General features: G+C 43.3%; 1 protein-coding gene across 6 annotated transcripts in view; it reads right to left on the reverse strand.

Annotated features, from left to right (window-relative positions):
* Nucleotides 1–8,747: 8,747 nt before the first annotated feature.
* atp8a2 (ATPase phospholipid transporting 8A2) overlaps nucleotides 8,748–23,665 on the reverse strand; it is a 117,110-nt gene continuing 102,192 nt past the window's right edge. For all 6 annotated transcript variants that reach the window (XM_072913432.1, XM_072913434.1, XM_072913433.1 and 3 more), the window contains 3 exons: nucleotides 22,550–22,654; nucleotides 15,049–15,137; nucleotides 8,748–9,612 (listed from right to left, as the gene is read on the reverse strand). In XM_072913432.1, coding sequence (XP_072769533.1) covers nucleotides 9,518–9,612; nucleotides 15,049–15,137; nucleotides 22,550–22,654 — 289 coding nt within the window. In that variant the 3' untranslated portion in view covers nucleotides 8,748–9,517. The remainder of the gene's footprint in view (nucleotides 9,613–15,048; nucleotides 15,138–22,549; nucleotides 22,655–23,665) is intronic.

Genomic DNA, 23,665 nt, shown 5'->3' on the forward strand with positions numbered 1-23,665 from the left:
ACAGACACACACTGACCCACACTGTGCGCACTAATGAGGAGCTGTTACAGCTGCTAAACAACGCGGAGGCAAGTCACACAATAACCCACATGGGCTCACTAGCCCCCCTTATCAGGTGGATGGAGTCACTAGCCCCCCTTATCAGGTGGATGGAGTCACTAGCCCCCCTTATCAGGTGGATGGAGTCACTAGCCCCCCCCTATCAGGCGGATGGAGTCACTAGCCCCCCTTATCAGGTGGATGGAGTCACTAGCCCCCCCCCTATCAGGCGGATGGGGTCACTAGCCCCCCTTATCAGGTGGATGGAGTCACTAGCCCCCCTTATCAGGTGGATGGAGTCACTATCCCCTCTTATCAGGCGGATGGGGTCACTAGCCCCCCTTATCAGGCGGATGGGGTCACTAGCCCCCCTTATCAGGCGGATGGGGTCACTAGCCCCCCTTATCAGGCGAATGGAGTCACTAGCCCCCCTTATCAGGCGGATGGAGTCACTAGCCCCCCTTGTCAGGTGGATGGAGTCACTATCCCCCCCTATCAGGCGGATGGGGTCACTAGCCCCCCTTATCAGGCGAATGGAGTCACTAGCCCCCCTTATCAGGCGGATGGAGTCACTAGGCCCCCTTATCAGGTGGATGGGGTCACTAGCCCCCCTTATCAGGCGGATGGGGTCACTAGCCCCCCTTATCAGGTGGATGGAGTCACTAGCCCCCCTTATCAGGCGGATGGAGTCACTAGGCCCCCTTATCAGGTGGATGGGGTCACTAGCCCCCCTTATCAGGCGGATGGGGTCACTAGCCCCCCTTATCAGGTGGATGGAGTCACTAGCCCCCCTTATCAGGTGGATGGAGTCACTATCCCCTCTTATCAGGTGGATGGAGTCACTAGCCCCCCATATCAGGCGGATGGGGTCACTAGCCCCCCTTATCAGGTGGATGGAGTCACTAGCCCCCCATATCAGGCAGATGGGGTCACTAGCCCCCCTTATCAGGCGGATGGGTCACTAGCCCCCTTATCAGGCGGGTAGAGTAACTAGCCCCCCTATCAGGCGGATGGGGTCACTAGTCCCCCTTATCAGGTGGATGGAGTCACTAGCCCCCCTTATCAGGTGGATGGGGTCACTAGCCCCCCTTACCAGGTGGATGGGGTCACTAGCCCCCCTTATCATGTGGATGGGGGTCACTAACCAACCTTATCAGGTGGATGGGGTCACTAGCCCCCCTTACCAGGTGGATGAGGGTCACTAACCCACCTTAGCAGGTGGATGGGGTCACTAGCCCCCCTTATCAGGTGGATGGGGGTCACTAACCCATCTTACCAGGTGGATGAGGGTCACTAGCCCCCTTTACCAGGTGGATGGGGGTCACTAAACCATCTTACCAGGTGGATGAGGGTCACTAGCCCCCTTTACCAGGTGGATGGGGGTCACTAACCCATCTTATCAGGTGGATGGAGTCACTAGCCCCCCTTATCAGGCGGATGGGCTCACTAACCCCCCTTACCAGGTGGATGGAGTCACTAGCCCCCCTTATCAGGTGGGTGGGGGTCACTAACCCATCTTATCAGGTGGATGGAGTCACTAGCCCCCCTTATCAGGCGGATGACTCACTAGACCCACTTCCCAGGTGGATGGAGTCACTAGCCCCCCTTACCAGGTGGATGGAGTCACTAGCCCCCCTTATCAGGCGGATGGGCTCACTAACCCCCCTTACCAGGTGGATGGAGTCACTAGCCCCCCTTATCAGGTGGGTGGGGGTCACTAACCCATCTTATCAGGTGGATGGAGTCACTAGCCCCCCTTACCAGGTGGATGGAGTCACTAGCCCCCCTTACCAGGTGGATGGAGTCACTAGCCCCCCTTATCAGGCGGATGGGCTCACTAGCCCCCCTTATCAGATAAGGGGGGCTAGTGATAAGATAAGATGATAACTAAACTTGAGGTTTTCCATTTAATAACTTATAAACGCATGCTTACCTTAGCTAAAGCTAAATATTACTCAAATCTCATCCGCCTCAACAAAAACGATTCTAAATATTTGTTTAGTACAGTAGCATCACTAACTCAATATATATATATATATATATATATATATATATATATATATATATATATATATATATATATATATATATATATATATATATATATATACACATATATACATATATATATATATATATATATATATATATATATATATATATATATATATATATATATATATATATATATATATATATATATATCAGTGACGTGCGGTCACTAGAGGCAGGTGAGGCAGGGCCTCACCTGCCATCATGGAAAGAAAAAAAATGTAAAAAGAAAAAAAAAATTTTAAATTGTTATACTATAAAGTTATTTTCCATTTAACTTCACCAGTTTTAGATTATTTTTATTCAAAATCGCTGAATTTTCACATTTGCCGTTCAAATACTGAGAAGAGACGGTGCGGTGAACAGCAGCCAGTTGAGGCACGTCACTCAGTGCCTCAAAATGGACGGACTGGGCTAACTGCTGGCCTGCTGTGCAGTGAGACCGTATTGCTATATGAATTATATTATACATTTCCATAGTTTAGTTAGCTGAGGTATATAATGTACAGTGTATTTTGTCAACAACTGTATGTGTGTAAAGTATTTCTTGTGCTGAGTGATCATAAAACTGCTGCGAAGACGCACTGGCTGAGGCTCGCAGTAATCCCGCCTCCTGGTGGTAGAGGGCGCTAGTGATCCCAGAGATCATTCATGCGACTACTCGGCTGCAGAAGAAGTGACAACAAGCAGCAACAGTTTATTTGTTCCTCTCGCCTGGACTTTTAACATGGAGGATTACATATCTCAAATAAAACACTGGACTTTCAATGGAAGCAGGAGGTAATAATTAAAGGAAGATCTCCACCGAGACAGAGAGACTTTTAAAACTGAAGAAAGATAAGGAAGACTTCTATAACAAGTTATCCATGCTTTTGTTCAGAAGGAGCGGCGCATGGACTTCATTTATAAGTAAAGGTAAGACCATAATAACGTTTTTTTTTTAAATTAAATGTGCTTTTTTGTGTGCTACAGTTTGTATGTGTAAAGTTAAAGTTAAGTTAAAGTAGCAATGATTGTCACACACACACTAGGTGTAATGAAATGTGTCCTCTGCATTTGACCCATCCCCTTGATCACCCCCTGGGAGGTGAGGGGAGCAGTGGGCAGCAGCGGTGCCACGCCCGGGAATAATTTTTGGTGATTTAACCCCCAATTCCAAGCCTTGATGCTGAGTGCCAAGCAGGGAAGAATGCTGGTATGAGCTTTTAAACATAACCCGTTAACTGCTGCCAATCAAATGGTGAATAAGATACTCTTTAGGGTTCATATGTTTGTAAATCTGACTGTGATGAAGTCAGTGCCTCACCAGCCATCAACCTCACCGCACCTCACTGATACATATATATATATATATATATATATATATATATATATATATATATATATATATATATATATATATATATATACATATATATATATATATATATATATACATATATATACATATATATATATATATATATATATATATATATATATATATATATATATATATATATATATATATATACAGTGGTGGTCAAAAGTGTACATCCACTTGTAAAGAACATCATGTCATGGCTGTCTTGACTTTCCAATCATTTCTACAAGTCTTATTTCACACTTATTACACTACTTTGTTACCTTATTTCACACTTATTACACTACTTTACCTTATTTCACACTTATTACACTACTTTGTTACCTTATTTCACACTTATTACACTACTTTGTTACCTTATTTCACACTTATTACACTACTTTGTTACCTTATTTCACACTTATTACACTACTTTGTTACCTTATTTCACACTTATTACACTACTTTGTTACCTTATTTCACACTTATTACACTACTTTGTTACCTTATTTCACACTTATTACACTACTTTGTTACCTTATTTCACACTTATTACACTACTTTGTTACCCTATTTGTTACCTTATTTCACACTTGTTACACTACTTTGTTACCTTATTTCACACATATTACACTACTTTGTTACCTTATTTCACACTTATTACACTACCTTGTTACACTACTTTGTTACCTTATTTCACACTTATTACACTACTTTGGTACCTTATATCACACTTATTACACTACTTTGTTACCTTATTTCACACTTATTACACTACTTTGTTACCTTATTTCACACTTATTACACTACTTTGTTACCTTATTTCACACTTATTACACTACTTTGTTACCTTATTTCACACTTATTACACTACTTTGTTACCCTATTTGTTACCTTGTTTCACACTTGTTACACTACTTTGTTACCTTATTTCACACATATTACACTACTTTGTTACCTTATTTCACACTTATTACACTACCTTGTTACACTACTTTGTTACCTTATTTCACACTTATTACACTACTTTGGTACCTTATTTCACACTTATTACACTACTTTGTTACCTTATTGCACACTTATTACACTACTTTGTTACCTTATTTCACACTTATTACACTACTTTGTTACCTTATTTCACACTTATTACACTACTTTGTTACCTTATTTCACACTTATTACACTACTTTGTTACCTTATTTCACACTTATTACACTACTTTATTACCTTATTTCACACTTATTACACTACTTTGTTACCCTATTTGTTACCTTGTTTCACACTTGTTACACTACTTTGTTACCTCATTTCACACTTATTACACTACTTTGTTACCCTATTTGTTGCCTTGTTTCACACTTATTACACTACTTTGTTACCCTATTTGTTACCTTGTTTCACACTTGTTACACTACTTTGTTACCTTATTACACACATATTACACTACTTTGTTACCTTATTTCACACTTATTACACTACTTTGTTACACTACTTTGTTACCTCATTTCACACTTACTACACTACTTTGTTACCTTATTTCACACTTGTTACACTACTTTGTTACCCTTGTAAAGAACATCATGTCATGGCTGTCAATCATTTCTACAAGTCTTATTTTGTTGTGATGTAGTGATTGGAGCACATACTTGTTGCTCACTAAAAACATTCATGAAGTTTGCTTCTTTTATGAATTTATGAATGTATTTAAAACCTTCATTCTAGCCTGATTTAGCCATTCCTTTGTTTGGGGTCATTGTCCTGTTGGAACACCCAACTGTGCCCAAGACCCAACCTCCGGGCTGATGACTTTAGCTTGTCCTGAACAATTTGGAGCTAATCCTCCTTTTTCATTGTCCCATTTAAAGCACACGTTCCATTGGCAGCAAAATATTACCACCACCATGCTTGACGGTAGGAATGGTGTTCCTGGGGTTAAAGGCCTCACCAAACATATTGCTGGGTATTGTGGCCTAACAGCTCCATTTTTGTTTCATGTGACCACAGAACTTTCCTCCAGAAGGTCTTTTCTTTGTCCATGTGATGTCACATCAAACACACTTTCAATTGGAATAAAACATTTGGAATAAAACATTTGGAATAAAACATTTGGAATAAAACATTTGGAATAAAACATTTGGAATAAAACATTTGCAATAAAACATTTGGAATAAAACATTTGCAACAAGCTGACAAACAAGACTTTTTGTAGGGTAATGGTGTGGACACTAGGAGACTTAGGGTGATTACATTTATAGATTAGGTTGATTAGATTTATTGATTAGGTTGATTAGATTTATAGATTAGGATGATTAGATTTATTGATTAGGTTGATTAGATTTATTGATTAGGTTGGACAATCGTCTCTTAGAAGACTTCAGTCTCCACATTCCAGAAGAAGCAGAAAGACAGAGAGCACCCTCACCACAACATGTGGACCACAAATAGTCCCTTTAGTCTGGGTGAATTGTAGAACTAGTACAATGTTCCCTCCAGGAGTAGAACTAGTTCTAGTAGAATGTTCCGTGCAGCTGTAGAACTAGTTCTAGTAAAATCTTACCTCCAGATGTAGAACTAGTTGTAGTAGAATGTTCCCTCCAGGTGTAGAACTAGTTCTATTAGAATGTTCCCTCCAGGTGTAGAACTAGTTCTAGTAAAATATTACCTCCAGATGTAGAACTAGTTGTAGTAGAATGTTCCCTCCAGGTGTAGAACTAGTTCTAGTAAAATCTTACCTCCAGATGTAGAACTAGTTGTAGTAGAATGTTCCCTCCAGGTGTGGAACTAGTTCTAGTAAAATCTTACCTCCAGATGTAGAACTAGTTGTAGTAGAATGTTCCCTCCAGGTGTAGAACTAGTTCTTGTAGAAGGTTCCCTCCAGGTGTAGAACTAGTTCTATTAGAATGTTCCCTCCAGGTGTAGAACTAGTTCTAGTAAAATATTACCTCCAGATGTAGAACTAGTTGTAGTAGAATGTTCCCTCCAGGTGTAGAACTAGTTCTAGTAAAATCTTACATCCAGATGTAGAACTAGTTGTAGTAGAATGTTCCCTCCAGGTGTAGAACTAGTTCTAGTAGAATGTTCCCTCCAGGTGTAGAACTAGTTCTAGTAGAATGTTCCCTCCAGGTGTAGAACTAGTTCTAGTAAAATCTTACCTCCAGGTGTAGAACTAGTTGTAGTAGAATATTACCTCCAGATGTAGAACTAGTTGTAGTAGAATGTTCCCTCCAGGTGTAGAACTAGTTCTAGTAGAATGTTCCCTCCAGGTGTAGAACTAGTTCTAGTAAAATCTTACCTCCAGATGTAGAACTAGTTGTAGTAGAATGTTCCCTCCAGGTGTAGAACTAGTTCTAGTAAAATCTTACCTCCAGATGTAGAACTAGTTGTAGTAGAAGGTTCCCTCCAGGTGTAGAACTAGTTCTAGTAGAATGTTCCCTCCAGGTGTAGAACTAGTTCTAGTAGAATGTTCCCTCCAGGTGTAGAACTAGTTCTCGTAGAACGTTCCCTCCAGGTGTAGAATTAGTTCTATTAGAATGTTCCCTCCAAGTGTAGAACTATTTGTAGTAGAAGGTTCCCTCCAGGTGTAGAACTAGTTGTAGTAGAAGGTTCCCTCCAGGTGTAGAACTAGTTCTAGTAGAATGTTCCCTCCAGGTGTAGAACTAGTTCTAGTAGAATGTTCCCTCCAGGTGTAGAACTATTTGTAGTGGAAGGTTCCCTCCAGGTGTAGAACTAGTTCTAGTAGAATGTTCCCTCCAGGTGTAGAACTAGTTCTAGTAGAATGTTCCCTCCAGGTGTAGAACTATTTGTAGTGGAAGGTTCCCTCCAGGTGTAGAACTAGTTCTAGTAGAATGTTCCCTCCAGGTGTAGAACTATTTGTAGTAGAAGGTTCCCTCCAGGTGTAGAACTAGTTCTAGTAGAATGTTCCCTCCAGGTGTAGAACTATTTGTAGTGGAAGGTTCGCTCCAGGTGTAGAACTAGTTCTAGTAGAATGTTCCCTCCAGGTGTAGAACTAGTTCTAGTAGAATGTTCCCTCCAGGTGTAGAACTATTTGTAGTAGAAGGTTCCCTCCAGGTGTAGAACTAGTTCTAGTAGGAGGTTCCCTCCAAGTGTAGTAGAATATTCCCTCCAGGTGCAGAACTAGTTGTAGTAGAATGTTCCCTCCAGGTGCAGAACTAGTTCTAGTAGAATGTTCCCTCCAGGTGTAGAACTAGTTCTAGTAGAACGTTCCCTCCAGGTGTAGAACTAGTTCTAGTAGGAGGTTCCCTCCAAGTGTAGACCTAGTTGTAGTAGAATGTTCCCTCCAGGTATAGAACTAGTTCTAGTAGAATGTTCCCTCCAGGTGTAGAACTAGTTCTCGTAGAACGTTCCCTTCAGGTGTAGAATTAGTTCTATTAGAATGTTCCCTCCAGGTGTAGAACTAGTTCTAGTAGAAGGTTCCCTCCAGGTGTAGAACTAGTTCTAGTAGGAGGTTCCCTCCAAGTGTAGTAGAATATTCCCTCCAGGTGCAGAACTAGTTGTAGTAGAATGTTCCCTCCAGGTATAGAACTAGTTCTAGTAGAATGTTCCCTCCAGGTGTAGAACTAGTTCTAGTAGAACGTTCCCTCCAGGTGTAGAACCAGTTCTAGTAGGAGGTTCCCTCCAGGTGTAGAACTATTTCTTGTAGAAGGTTCCCTCCAGGTGTAGAACTAGTTCTAGTAGAAGGTTCCCTCCAAGTGTAGAACTAGTTGTAGTTCGAGGTTCCCTCCAAGTGTAGAACTAGTTCTTGTAGAAGGTTCCCTCCAGGTGTAGAACTAGTTCTAGTAGAAGGTTCCCTCCAGGTGTAGAACTAGTTCTAGTAGGAGGTTCCCTCCAAGTGTAGAACTAGTTCTAGTAGGAGGTTCCCTCCAAGTGTAGAACTAGTTCTAGTAGAAGGTTCCCTCCAAGTGTAGAACTAGTTGTAGTTCGAGGTTCCCTCCAAGTGTAGAACTAGTTCTAGTAGGAGGTTCCCTCCAAGTGTAGAACTAGTTGTAGTAGGATGAGTAAAGAAAGAATGAACATGAAAGGAGAGAAAATAAAAAGTATTTATTGAAAAGAAGGATGAAGCAACAAGAAGTGAGGAAATAAGGAAGGAAGGAAGGAAGGAAGGAAGGATGGTGCAGTGCAGTAAAAGAGGGCGGGGCTACAGTGCAGTTAAAAGAGGGCGGGGCTAATGGGGGCGGGGCTTCTGGCAGAGAATCAACTGGACTTACAACTTCTGCTGCTGCAATTCATCGCTTTATTTATTGATTGATTGATTGATTGATTGATTTATTGCATACATGCTGGACTCACACACACACACACACACACACACACACACACACACACACACACACACACACACACACACACACACACACACACACACACACACACACACACACACCATAAATCCAACACAGGCTAAACGTCATCATCAGTCTCTGATTGGACGTGTCATGCCAAGCGTGGGCGGGACTTGAGGTTTGAAGAGTATCGCCATCATGAGAGGTTTGAAGAGTATCGCCATTATGAGAGGTTTGAAGAGTATCGCCATCATGAGAGGTTTGAAGAGTATCGCCATCATGAGAGGTTTGAAGAGTATCGCCATCATGAGAGGTTTGAAGAGTATCGCCATCATGAGAGGTTTGAAGAGTATCGCCATCATGAGAGGTTTGAAGAGTATCGCCATCATGAGAGGTTTGAAGAGTATCGCCATCATGAGAGGTTTGAAGAGTATCGCCATCATGAGAGGTTTGAAGAGTATCGCCATCATGAGAGGTTTGAAGAGTATCGCCATCATGAGAGGTTTGAAGAGTATCGCCATCATGAGCTGATGGAAGAGTATCGCCATCATGAGCTGATGGAAGAGTATCGCCATCATGAGAGGTTTGAAGAGTATCGCCATCATGAGAGGTTTGAAGAGTATCGCCATCATGGGATGATGGAAGAGTATCGCCATCATGTCCACTAAGAGCAGCAGTTAGGTCATGGTCCCAGTAAGGCCACGTCAAGGAGGCCCTAAAGGGGCGTGGCTAAATGAGGTCCTGGGGGGCGTGGCTAAATGAGGTCCTGGGGGGGGGGGCGTGGCTAAACGCTGGGCCGCTGGCGGGTGGTGTCGTATGAGCGCACCACCTGGGATTGAGACACCACACCGTGTTCCTCCTGGGAGAAGGCGTAGCCGTCTGCACACACAACATTAGTATTAGTATTATTGTCACAACAGTTATACTATATTATAATATATTATTATCCTTGTTATTGTTATTATTAAGCTTATTATTATTTGGGTTGTTATTGTTGTTATCATCATTATTGTTGTTGTTATTGTTTTTGTTGTTATTATTGTTATCATTATTGTTGTTATTATTAATGCTGTTGTTGATGTTATTGATGTTATTATTGTTATTTTGTTGTTGATATTATTATTGTTGTTGTTATTATTGTTATTATTATTGTTGTTGTTCTTTTAGTTATTGTTGATGTTATTATTGTTGTAATTATTGTTGTTACAACAGTTATAGTTATCAATATTATTGTCCTGTTATTGTTGTTATTATTGTATTTATCAAGCTTTTTATTATGTGTCTTGTTATTGTTGTTATCATCATTATTGCTGTTGTTATTGTTGTTATTATTATTATTATTGTCATTATTGTTGTTATAATTATTGCTGTTGTTGATGTTATTGTTATTATTATGGTTGTTATTGTTTTTGTTGTTGATGTTATTATTGTTGTTATTATAATTATTGTTATTATTATCATTGTTGTTGTTATTATTGTTGTTGTTGCGGTTATAGTAATTCATATTATTATAGTTGTTATTGTTCCTATTATTGTTAAGGTTATTATTATTGATGCTGTTATTGCTGTTGTTATAATCATTGTTGTTGTTGTTATTATTATTGTCGTTATTATTATCGCTGTTGTTGTTATTGTTATTGTTTATAGTGTTATTATTGTTGTTGTTTTTATTGTTGTTATTTTTGTTGTTGCTATTATTATTGTGAATATTATTGTTGTTGTAATTATTATTATTTTGTTAATGTTGTTATTATTGTTGTTAATACTGTTGTTATTATCATTGTTTTTGTTATTGTAGTTGTTATTATTGTTGTTATTTTTGTTATTATTATTATGGTTGTTAGTGTTGTTATTACTATTGTTGTTGTTATTGGTATTATTGCTGTCATTATTGTTGTTATTATTATTGTTATTTTGTTGTTATTACTGTTATTGTTATTTTTAGTGTTATTATTGTTGTTATTACGGTTATTGTTTTTAATATTGTTACTGATGTTATTGTTGTTGTTTTTATTATTATTTTAGTGTTATTATTGTTGTTATTACGGTTATCATTATTAAAATTGTTACTGATGCTATTGTTGTTGTTTTTATTATTGCTGTTGATATTGTTATTTTTGTTATTATTGTTGTTTTTACTGTTATTGTTATTATTGTTTGTATTACTGTTGTTGTATTTACTATTATTGTTGTTGTTGTTATTATTGTTGTTATTACGGTTATTATTATTCATATTGTTATCGTTGTTATTGTTGTTATTATTATTTTTGTTACCATTATTGTTGTTAATGTTGTTTTTGCTGTTGTTATTGTTATTATTTTTGTTGTTATTACAATTGTTTTTGTTGTTATTATTGTTATTATTATCGCTGTTGTTGATGTTATTGTTGTTATTATTGTTGTTGATGTTGTTATAAATGTTGTTGTTATCTCCTCTCTGAGCTGCCACCTTACCGTGGTAGAGGAGTTTGCGTGTCCCAATGATCCTAGGAGCTATGTTGTCCGGGGGCTTTATGCCCCCTGGTAGGGTCTCCCAAGACAAACAGGTCCTAGGAGAGGGATCAGACAAAGAGCAGCTCGAAGACCTCCATGAAAAATAAAAACAAAGGACTCAGATTTCCCTCTCCCGGACGCGGATCACCGGGGCCCCCCTCTGGAGCCAGGCCCGGAGGTGGGGCACGATGGCGAGTGCCTGGTGGCCGGGCCTGTCCCCATGGGACCCGGCCGGGCACAGCCCGAAGAGGCAACGTGGGTCCCCCCCTCCAATGGGCTCACCACCCATAGCAGGGGCCATAGAGGTCGGGTGCAATGTGAGCTGGGCGGAAGCCGAAGGCAGGGCACTTGGCGGTCCGATCCTCGGCTACAGAAGCTAGCTCTTGGGACGTGGAACGTCACCTAGCTGGGGGGAAGGAGCCTGAGCTAGTGCGCGAGGTGGAAAAGTTCCGGCTAGATATAGTCGGACTCACTTCGACGCACAGCAAGGGCTCTGGAACCAGTTCTCTTGAGAGCGGCTGGACTCTCTTCCACTCTGGCGTTGCCGGCAGTGAGAGGCGACGGGCTGGGGTGGCAATTCTTGTTGCCCCCCGGCTCAGAGCCTGCACGTTGGAGTTCAACCCGGTGGACGAGAGGGTAGCTTCCCTCCGCCTTCGAGTGGGGGAAAGGGTCCAGAATGTGGTTTGGGCTTACGCGCCAGGCCGCAGCTCAGAGTATCCACCCTTTTTGGATTCACTCGAGGGAGTACTTGGGAGTGCTCCTCCGGGTGATGCCCTCGTTCTACTGGGGGACTTCAACGCTCATGTTGGCAACGACAGTGAAACCTGGAGAGGCGTGATTGGGAGGAATGGCCGCCCGGATCTGAACCCAAGCGGTGTTTTATTATTGGACTTTTGTGCCCGTCACAGATTGTCCATAACAAACACCATGTTCAAACATAAGGGTGTCCATATGTGCACTTGGCACCAGGACACCCTAGGCCGCAGTTCCATGATCGACTTTGTAGTTGTGTCATCGGATTTGCGGCCTCATGTTTTGGACACTCGGGTGAAGAGAGGGGCGGAGCTTTCTACCCATCACCACCTGGTGGTGAGTTGGCTGCGATGGTGGGGGAGGATGCCGGACAGACCTGGTAGGCCCAAACGCATTGTGAGGGTTTGCTGGGAACGCCTGGCAGAGTCTCCTGTCAGAGAGAGTTTCAATTCCCACCTCCGGAAGAACTTTGAACATGTCACGAGGGAGGTGCTGGACATTGAGTCCGAGTGGACCATGTTCCTCGCCTCTATTGTCGAGGCGGATGACTGGAGCTGTGGCCGCAAGGTAGTTGGTGCCTGTCGTGGCGGTAATCCTAGAACCCGCTGGTGGACACTGGCGGTGAGGGATGCCGTCAAGCTGAAGAAGGAGTCCTATTGGGTTCTTTTGGCTCATAGGACTCCTGAGGCAGCGGACAGGTACCGACAGGCCAAGCGGTGTGCGGCTTCAGCGGTCGCGGAAGCCAAAACTCGGACATGGGAGGAGTTCGGGGAAGCCATGGAAAACGACTTCCGGACGGCTTCGAAGCGATTCTGGACCACCATCCGCCGCCTCAGGAAGGGGAAGCAGTGCACTATCAACACCGTGTATGGTGAGGATGGTGTTCTGCTGACCTCGACTGCGGATGTTGTGGATCGGTGGAGGGAATACTTCGAAGACCTCCTCAATCCCACCAACACGTCTTCCTATGAGGAAACAGTGCCTGGGGAATCTGTGGTGGGCTCTCCTATTTCTGGGGATGAGGTTGCTGAGGTAGTTAAAAAGCTCCTCGGTGGCAAGGACCTGGGGGTGGATGAGATCCGCCCGGAGTTCCTTAAGGCTCTGGATGCTGTGGGGCTGTCTTGGTTGACAAGACTCTGCAGCATCGCGTGGACATCGGGGGCGGTACCTCTAGATTCTCAGACTGGGGTGGTGGTTCCTCTCTTTAAGAAGGGGAACCAGAGGGTGTGTTCTAACTATTGTGGTATCACACTCCTCAGCCTTCCCGGTAAGGTCTATTCAAGTGTACTGGAGAGGAGGCTACGCCGGATAGTCGAACCTCGGATTCAGGAGGAACAGTGTGGTTTTCGTCCTGGTCGTGGAACTGTGGACCAGCTCTATACTCTCGGCAGGGTCCTTGAGGATGCATGGGAGTTTGCCCAACCAGTCTACATGTGTTTTGTGGACTTGGAGAAGGCATTCGACCGTGTACCCCGGGAAGTCCTGTGGGGAGTGCTCAGAGAGTATGGGGTATCGGACTGTCTGATTGTGGCGGTCCGCTCCCTGTATGATCAGTGTCAGAGCTTGGTCCGCATTGCCGGCAGTAAGTCGGACACGTTTCCAGTGAGGGTTGGACTCCGCCAAGGCTGCCCTTTGTCACCCATTCTGTTCATAACCTTTATGGACATAATTTCTAGGCACAGTCAAGGCGTTGAGGGGATCCGGTTTGGTGGCTGCAGGATTAGGTCTCTGCTTTTTGCAGATGATGTGGTCCTGATGGCTTCATCTGGCCAGGATCTTCAGCTCTCACTGGATTGGTTCGCAGCCGAGTGTGAAGCGACTGGGATGAGAATCAGCACCTCCAAGTCCGAGTCCATGGTTCTCGCCCGGAAAAGGGTGGAGTGCCATCTCCGGGTTGCGTAGGAGATCTTGCCCCAAGTGGAGGAGTTCAAGTACCTCGGAGTCTTGTTCACGAGTGAGGGAAGAGTGGATGGTGAGATCGACAGGCGGATCGGTGCGGCGTCTTCAGTAATGCGGATGCTGTATCGATCCGTTGTGGTGAAGAAGGAGCTGAGCCGGAAGGCAAAGCTCTCAATTTACTTGTCGATCTACGTTCCCATCCTCACCTATGGTCATGAGCTTTGGGTCATGACCGAAAGGACAAGATCACGGGTACAAGCGGCCCAAATGAGTTTCCTCCGTTGGGTGGCGGGGCTCTCCCTTAGAGATAGGGTGAGAAGCTCTGTCATCCGGGGGGAGCTCAAAGTAAAGCCGCTGCTCCTCCACATGGAGAGGAGCCAGATGAGGTGGTTCGGGCATCTGGTCAGGATGCCACCCGAACTCCTCCCTAGGGAGTTGTTTAGGGCACGTCCGACCGGTAGGAGGCCACGGGAAAGACCCAGGACACGTTGGGAAGACTATGTCTCCCGGCCGGGAACGCCTCGGGATCCCCCGGGAGGAGCTGGACGAAGTGGCTGGGGAGAGGGAAGTCTGGGCTTCCCTGCTTAGGCTGCTGCCCCCGCGACCCGACCTCGGAAAAGCGGAAGAAGATGGATGGATGGATGGATGTTGTTGTTATTATTATTATTATTATTGTTGTTATTAATATTATTGTTGTTATAATTGTTGTTACTATTGTTGTTGATACTATTGTTGTTCTTATTATTATTAATATTGTTGTTGTTATCATTGTTATTATTGCTATTGCTGTTATTATTATTGTTATAATTGTTATTGTTATTATTATTTTTGTTAGTATTGTTGTTGTTATTGTTGTAATCATTATTGTTATTATTGTTGTTATGACTTGTTATTGTTTTTATTGCCGTCATTTGTGTTATTATCATTGCTGTTGTTGATGTTATTGTTATTACTATCATTATTATTATTATTAATGTTGTTATTATTATTGTTATTGTTGTTTTCATTGTTATTTTTTGTTATTATGATTGTTGCTATTATTGTTATTATCATTGCTGTTGTTATTATTGTTGATGTTATTATTATTATTGTTGTTGTTATTATTATTGTTGTTGTTATTATTGTCATTATCTTTGTTATTGTTGTTGTTGTGAATGCTGGGAGACTCACGGGTGACAGTTTTCTGCACCGACTTGGAGCGTCCTAGACTGGACGCTGTCTTACGAACTCTTTTCAGGAGATGGGCTTGTTCGTTCAGACTGGACACAAAAAACACAAAACACACAATTGTCAACATTTGGGGATTCATGTTAGCAATCAAAGTACATCATTCTAGACTACAATGTAATACAAGTACATCTAGTACATCATTCTAGACTACAATGTAATACAAGTACATCTAGTACATCATTCTAGACTACAATGTAATACAAGTACATCTACAAACCCCGTTTCCATATGAGTTGGGAAATTGTGTTAGATGTAAATATAAACGGAATACAATGATTTGCAAATCCTTTTCAAGCCATATTCAGTTGAATATGCTACAAAGACAACATATTTGATGTTCAAACTCATAAACATTTTTTTTTTTGCAAATAATAATTAATTTAGAATTTGATGGCAGCAACACGTGACAAAGAAGTTGTGAAAGGTGGCAATAAATACTGATAAAGTTGAGGAATGCTCATCAAACACTTATTTGGAACATAATAATAAGAGTGTAGAGAGGCAAACAGTATAAAATAAGAGTAGTGTAAAATAAGAGTGTAGAGAGGCAAACAGTATAAAATAAGAGTAGTGTAAAATAAGAGTGTAGAGAGACAAACAGTATAAAATAAGAGTAGTGTAAAAATAAGAGTAGTGTAAAATAAGAGTGTAGAGAGGCAAACAGTATAAAATAAGAGTAGTGTAAAATAAGAGTGTAGAGAGGCAAACAGTATAAAATAAGAGTAGTGTAAAATAAGAGTAGTGTAAAATAAGAGTGTAGAGAGACAAACAGTATAAAATAAGAGTAGTGTAAAATAAGAGTAGTGTAAAATAAGAGTAGTGTAAAATAAGAGTAGTGTAAAATAAGAGTGTAGAGAGGCAAACAGTATAAAATAAGAGTAGTGTAAAATAAGAGTAGTGTAAAATAAGAGTATCGAGAGGCAAACAGTATAAAATAAGAGTAGTGTAAAATAAGAGTGTAGAGAGGCAAACAGTATAAAATAAGAGTAGTGTAAAATAAGAGTGTAGAGAGGCAAACAGTATAAAATAAGAGTAGTGTAAAATAAGAGTAGTGTAAAATAAGAGTGTCGAGAGGCAAACAGTATAAAATAAGAGTAAAGTAAAATAAGAGTGTCGAGAGGCAAACAGTATAAAATAAGAGTAGTGTAAAAATAAGAGTAGTGTAAAATAAGAGTAGTGTAAAAATAAGAGTAGTGTAAAATAAGAGTAGTGTAAAAATAAGAGTAGTGTAAAATAAGAGTAGTGTAAAATAAGAGTAGTGTAAAATAAGAGTAGTGTAAAATAAGAGTAGTGTAAAATTAAGAGTAGTGTAAAATAAGAGTAGTGTAAAATAAGAGTAGTGTAAAATAAGAGTGTCGAGAGGCAAACAGTATAAAATAAGAGTAGTGTAAAATAAGAGTAGTGTAAAATAAGTGTGTAGAGAGGCAAACAGTATAAAATAAGAGTAGTGTAAAATAAGAGTAGTGTAAAATAAGAGTGTAGAGAGGCAAACAGTATAAAATAAGAGTAGTGTAAAATAAGAGTAGTGTAAAATAAGAGTGTAGAGAGGCAAACAGTATAAAATAAGAGTAGTGTAAAATAAGAGTGTAGAGAGGCAAACAGTATAAAATAAGAGTAGTGTAAAATAAGAGTATCGAGAGGCAAACAGTATAAAATAAGAGTAGTGTAAAATAAGAGTGTAGAGAGGCAAACAGTATAAAATAATAGTGTAAAATAAGAGTGTAGAGAGGCAAACAGTATAAAATAAGAGTAGTGTAAAATAAGAGTAGTGTAAAATAAGAGTGTCGAGAGGCAAACAGTATAAAATAAGAGTAGTGTAAAATAAGAGTAGTGTAAAATAAGAGTGTAGAGAGGCAAACAGTATAAAATAAGAGTAGTGTAAAATAAGAGTAGTGTAAAATAAGAGTGTAGAGAGGCAAACAGTATAAAATAAGAGTAGTGTAAAATAAGAGTAGTGTAAAATAAGAGTATCGAGAGGCAAAGAGTATAAAATAAGAGTAGTGTAAAATAAGAGTGTAGAGAGGCAAACAGTATAAAATAAGAGTAGTGTAAAATAAGAGTGTAGAGAGGCAAACAGTATAAAATAAGAGTCGTGTAAAATAAGAGTAGTGTAAAATAAGAGTGTCGAGAGGCAAACAGTATAAAATAAGAGTAAAGTAAAATAAGAGTGTCGAGAGGCAAACAGTATAAAATAAGAGTAGTGTAAAAATAAGAGTAGTGTAAAATAAGAGTAGTGTAAAAATAAGAGTAGTGTAAAATAAGAGTAGTGTAAAAATAAGAGTAGTGTAAAATAAGAGTAGTGTAAAATAAGAGTAGTGTAAAAATAAGAGTAGTGTAAAATAAGAGTAGTGTAAAATAAGAGTAGTGTAAAATAAGAGTAGTGTAAAAATAAGAGTAGTGTAAAATAAGAGTAGTGTAAAAATAAGAGTAGTGTAAAATAAGAGTAGTGTAAAATAAGAGTAGTGTAAAATAAGAGTAGTGTAAAATAAGAGTAGTGTAAAATAAGAGTAGTGTAAAAATAAGAGTAGTGTAAAATAAGAGTAGTGTAAAATAAGAGTGTAGAGAGGCAAGCGGAGGTATTCCTGTAAATGGACGCTCTGTTTGAAGACCACACGCCTGTTAGCCCCGCCCCCTGGCCCTCTGCAGCCAATCAGGTGGTCATCAGCACATTGTGGATGTTTGCCAGATGTCCATCAATGGAGCTGTGTGTGCTCCAACAACAACACCAGGAGCTGTGTGCTCCAACAACAACACCAGGAGCTGTGTGCTCCAACAACAACACCAGGAGCTGTGTGCTCCTACAACAACACCATGAGCTGTGTGCTCCAACAACAACACCAGGAGCTGTGTGCTCCAACAACAACACCAGGAGCTGTGTGCTCCAACAACAACACCATGAGCTGTGTGCTCCAACAACAACACCAGGAGCTGTGTGCTCCAACAACAACACCAGGAGCTGTGTGCTCCAACAACAACACCAGGAGCTGTGTGCTCCAACAACAACACCAGGAGCTTGTGCTCCAACAACAACACCAGGAGCTGTGTGCTCCAACAACAACACCAGGAGCTGTGTGCTCCAACAACAACACCAGGAGCTGTGTGCTCCAACAACAACACCAGGAGCTGTGTGCTCTCCAACAACAACACCAGGAGCTGTGTGCTCCAACAACAACACCAGGAGCTGTGTGCTCCAACAACAACACCAGGAGCTGTGTGCTCCTACAACAACAACACCATGAGCTGTGTGCTCCAACAACAACACCAGGAGCTGTGTGCTCCAACAACGACACCAGGAGCTGTGTGCTCCAACAACAACACCATGAGCTGTGTGCTCCAACAACAACACCAGGAGCTGTGTGCTCCAACAACGACACCATGAGCTGTGTGCTCCAACAACAACACCAGGAGCTGTGTGCTCCAACAACAACACCAGGAGCTGTGTGCTCCAACAACGACACCAGGAGCTGTGTGCTCCAACAACAACACCAGGAGCTGTGTGCTCCAACAACAACACCAGGAGCTGTGTGCTCCAACAACAACACCATGAGCTGTGTGCTCCAACAACAACACCAGGAGCTGTGTGCTCCAACAACAACACCAGGAGCTGTGTGCTCCAACAACAACACCAGGAGCTGTGTGCTCCAACAACAACACCAGGAGCTGTGTGCTACAACAACAACACCAGGAGCTGTGTGCTCCAACAACAACACCAGGAGCTGTGTGCTCCTACAACAACAACACCATGAGCTGTGTGCTCCAACAACAACACCAGGAGCTGTGTGCTCCAACAACGACACCAGGAGCTGTGTGCTCCAACAACAACACCAGGAGCTGTGTGCTCCAACAACAACACCAGGAGCTGTGTGCTCCAACAACAACACCATGAGCTGTGTGCTCCAACAACAACACCATGAGCTGTGTGCTCCAACAACAACACCAGGAGCTGTGTGCTCCAACAACACCAGGAGCTGTGTGCTCCAACAACAACACCAGGAGCTGTGTGCTCCAACAACGACACCAGGAGCTGTGTGCTCCAACAACGACACCAGGAGCTGTGTGCTCCTACAACAACAACACCATGAGCTGTGTGCTCCAACAACAACACCAGGAGCTGTGTGCTCCAACAACAACACCAGGAGCTGTGTGCTCCAACAACAACACCAGGAGCTGTGTGCTCCAACAACACCACCATGAGCTGTGTGCTCCTACAACAACAACACCATGAGCTGTGTGCTCCAACAACAACACCAGGAGCTGTGTGCTACAACAACAACACCATGAGCTGTGTGCTCCAACAACAACACCAGGAGCTGTGTGCTCCAACAACGACACCATGAGCTGTGTGCTCCTACAACAACAACACCATGAGCTGTGTGCTCCAACAACAACACCAGGAGCTGTGTGCTCCTACAACAACAACACCATGAGCTGTGTGCTCCAACAACAACACCAGGAGCTGTGTGCTCCAACAACGACACCATGAGCTGTGTGCTCCAACAACAACACCAGGAGCTGTGTGCTCCAACAACAACACCATGAGCTGTGTGCTACAACAACAACACCATGAGCTGTGTGCTCCAACAACAACACCATGAGCTGTGTGCTACAACAACAACACCATGAGCTGTGTGCTCCAACAACAACACCATGAGCTGTGTGCTCCAACAACAACACCAGGAGCTGTGTGCTCCAACAACAACACCAGGAGCTGTGTGCTCCTACAACAACACCAGGAGCTGTGTGCTCCAACAACAACACCAGGAGCTGTGTGCTCCAACAACAACACCAGGAGCTGTGTGCTCCAACAACGACACCATGAGCTGTGTGCTCCAACAACAACACCAGGAGCTGTGTGCTCCAACAACAACACCAGGAGCTGTGTGCTCCAACAACGACACCAGGAGCTGTGTGCTCCAACAACAACACCAGGAGCTGTGTGCTCCAACAACAACACCAGGAGCTGTGTGCTCCAACAACAACACCATGAGCTGTGTGCTCCAACAACAACACCAGGAGCTGTGTGCTCCAACAACAACACCAGGAGCTGTGTGCTCCAACAACAACACCAGGAGCTGTGTGCTCCAACAACAACACCAGGAGCTGTGTGCTACAACAACAACACCAGGAGCTGTGTGCTCCAACAACAACACCAGGAGCTGTGTGCTCCTACAACAACAACACCATGAGCTGTGTGCTCCAACAACAACACCAGGAGCTGTGTGCTCCAACAACGACACCAGGAGCTGTGTGCTCCAACAACAACACCAGGAGCTGTGTGCTCCAACAACAACACCAGGAGCTGTGTGCTCCAACAACAACACCATGAGCTGTGTGCTCCAACAACAACACCATGAGCTGTGTGCTCCAACAACAACACCAGGAGCTGTGTGCTCCAACAACACCAGGAGCTGTGTGCTCCAACAACAACACCAGGAGCTGTGTGCTCCAACAACGACACCAGGAGCTGTGTGCTCCAACAACGACACCAGGAGCTGTGTGCTCCTACAACAACAACACCATGAGCTGTGTGCTCCAACAACAACACCAGGAGCTGTGTGCTCCAACAACAACACCAGGAGCTGTGTGCTCCAACAACAACACCAGGAGCTGTGTGCTCCAACAACACCACCATGAGCTGTGTGCTCCTACAACAACAACACCATGAGCTGTGTGCTCCAACAACAACACCAGGAGCTGTGTGCTACAACAACAACACCATGAGCTGTGTGCTCCAACAACAACACCAGGAGCTGTGTGCTCCAACAACGACACCATGAGCTGTGTGCTCCTACAACAACAACACCATGAGCTGTGTGCTCCAACAACAACACCAGGAGCTGTGTGCTCCTACAACAACAACACCATGAGCTGTGTGCTCCAACAACAACACCAGGAGCTGTGTGCTCCAACAACGACACCATGAGCTGTGTGCTCCAACAACAACACCAGGAGCTGTGTGCTCCAACAACAACACCATGAGCTGTGTGCTCCAACAACAACACCATGAGCTGTGTGCTACAACAACAACACCATGAGCTGTGTGCTCCAACAACAACACCATGAGCTGTGTGCTACAACAACAACACCATGAGCTGTGTGCTCCAACAACAACACCATGAGCTGTGTGCTCCAACAACAACACCAGGAGCTGTGTGCTCCAACAACAACACCAGGAGCTGTGTGCTCCTACAACAACACCAGGAGCTGTGTGCTCCAACAACAACACCAGGAGCTGTGTGCTCCAACAACAACACCATGAGCTGTGTGCTCCAACAACAACACCAGGAGCTGTGTGCTCCAACAACAACACCATGAGCTGTGTGCTCCAACAACGACACCAGGAGCTGTGTGCTCCAACAACAACACCAGGAGCTGTGTGCTCCAACAACGACACCAGGAGCAGAAAGGCAAGAAGGTCTGCTGCTTGATAGAACAACTTCTGTTCCTGACATGTTCCTCAGTCCAGACTTACTAGCTAGCAGGAAGCTAACACACAAGCTAACGTCAACATGTACTCAGACTTACTAGCTAGCAGGAAGCTAACACACAAGCTAAGGTGAAAAGTTGGGGTGTCCCGATGCAGCTCTTGTACTTTCCAAACAATACCCAGCTTTGAGTAGGGGTCCATAAAGTGCTAAATGGGTTATACTTGTTTAGCACTTTGCCATCTTCAAGCTACTCAAAGCGCTTTGACACTTTTCACACATTCACACACTGATAGGATGTACGCAGGAATATGTGATATCAGCGGGAATCGTACATACTTGTATTATCTAGTAGTGTGGAATGTTAGAAAACAGTCTGTAGGACTGCTTGTATCGCACATGATATCACACACAAGTAAACAGGCTGCAGGACTCCTTGTATCACACATGATATCACACACTAGTAAACACTCTGCAGGAGTGCTTGTATCACACATGATATCACACACTAGTAAACACTCTGCAGGAGTGTGTGTATCACACATGATATCACACACACGTAAACAGTCTGCAGGCCTGCTTGTATCGCATATGATATCACTGACAAGTAAACACTCTGCTTGTATCGCACATGATATCACTGACAAGTAAACACTCTGCTTGTATCGCACATGATATCACTGACAAGTAAACACTCTGCTTGTATCGCACATGATATCACTGACAAGTAAACACTCTGCTTGTATCGCACATGATATCACTGACAAGTAAACACTCTGCTTGTATCGCACATGATATCACACACTGAACATGCAAGACCGGGATCGGGACACCCCTGGTAAGAAGACATCTACACACCAGGTGTGAGCAGCAGCAGATCCACCTTGGAAGTGAGAAATGAGGGAAAGATGCACAAAGAAGTCAGAGTCGACCTCCCAGTCTTGTCTTTGGTCCTAATGATGACCATTCCATGTTTGCTGGTTTTTCTAGCCATGATGCCTTGCCCTCTACCGTACCTGCGCCCGCTGGCGTCCCTCAACACAGCAGCACCCGGGTCCACGGCACGCGCCTCCAGCTCCTGAACCTCCTCCAGGAGAGACTTGTTGACGCTGCGACGTGTCCTGCAGAGAACACATGTGAGGGTCCCTGGCTGGCAGGAGCAGGAGCAGGAGGTGGCAGACTTAGAAGGAAGAAGGAGGTGGCAGACTTAGAAGGAAGAAGGAGGTGGCAGACTTAGAAGGAGGTGGCAGACTTAGAAGGAAGAAGGAGGTGGCAGACTTAGAAGGAAATAGGAGGTGGCAGACTTAGAAGGAAGAAGGAGGTGGCAGACTTAGAAGGAAGAAGGAGGTGGCAGACTTAGAAGGAAATAGGAGGTGGCAGACTTAGAAGGAGGTGGCAGACTTAGAAGGAGGTGGCAGACTTAGAAGGAAATAGGAGGTGGCAGACTTAGAAGGAGGTGGCAGACTTAGAAGGAGGTGGCAGACTTAGAAGGAAGAAGGAGGTGGCAGACTTAGAAGGAAGAAGGAGGTGGCAGACTTAGAAGGAAATAGGAGGTGGCAGACTTAGAAGGAGGTGGCAGACTTAGAAGGAGGTGGCAGACTTAGAAGGAAATAGGAGGTGGCAGACTTAGAAGGAGGTGGCAGACTTAGAAGGAGGTGGCAGACTTAGAAGGAGGTGGCAGACTTAGAAGGAGGTGGCAGACTTAGAAGGAGGTGGCAGACTTAGAAGGAAATAGGAGGTGGCAGACTTAGAAGGAGGTGACAGACTTAGAAGGAGGTGGCAGACTTAGAAGGGAAGGCAGACTTAGAAAGAGGTGGCAGACTTAGAAGGGAAGGCAGACTTAGAAAGAGGTGGCAGACTTAGAAGGAGGTGGCAGACTTAGAAGGAGGTGGCAGACTTAGAAGGAGGTGGCAGACTTAGAAGGAGGTGGCAGACTTAGAAGGAGGTGACAGACTTAGAAGGAGGTGGCAGACTTAGAAGGGAAGGCAGACTTAGAAAGAGGTGGCAGACTTAGAAGGGAAGGCAGACTTAGAAAGAGGTGGCAGACTTAGAAGGGAAGGCAGACTTAGAAAGAGGTGGCAGACTTAGAAGGAGGTGGCAGACTTAGAAAGAGGTGGCAGACTTAGAAGGAG

The sequence above is a fragment of the Nerophis lumbriciformis genome, linkage group LG07, assembly GCF_033978685.3.
Source record: "Nerophis lumbriciformis linkage group LG07, RoL_Nlum_v2.1, whole genome shotgun sequence".
Lineage (NCBI taxonomy): Eukaryota > Metazoa > Chordata > Actinopteri > Syngnathiformes > Syngnathidae > Nerophis > Nerophis lumbriciformis.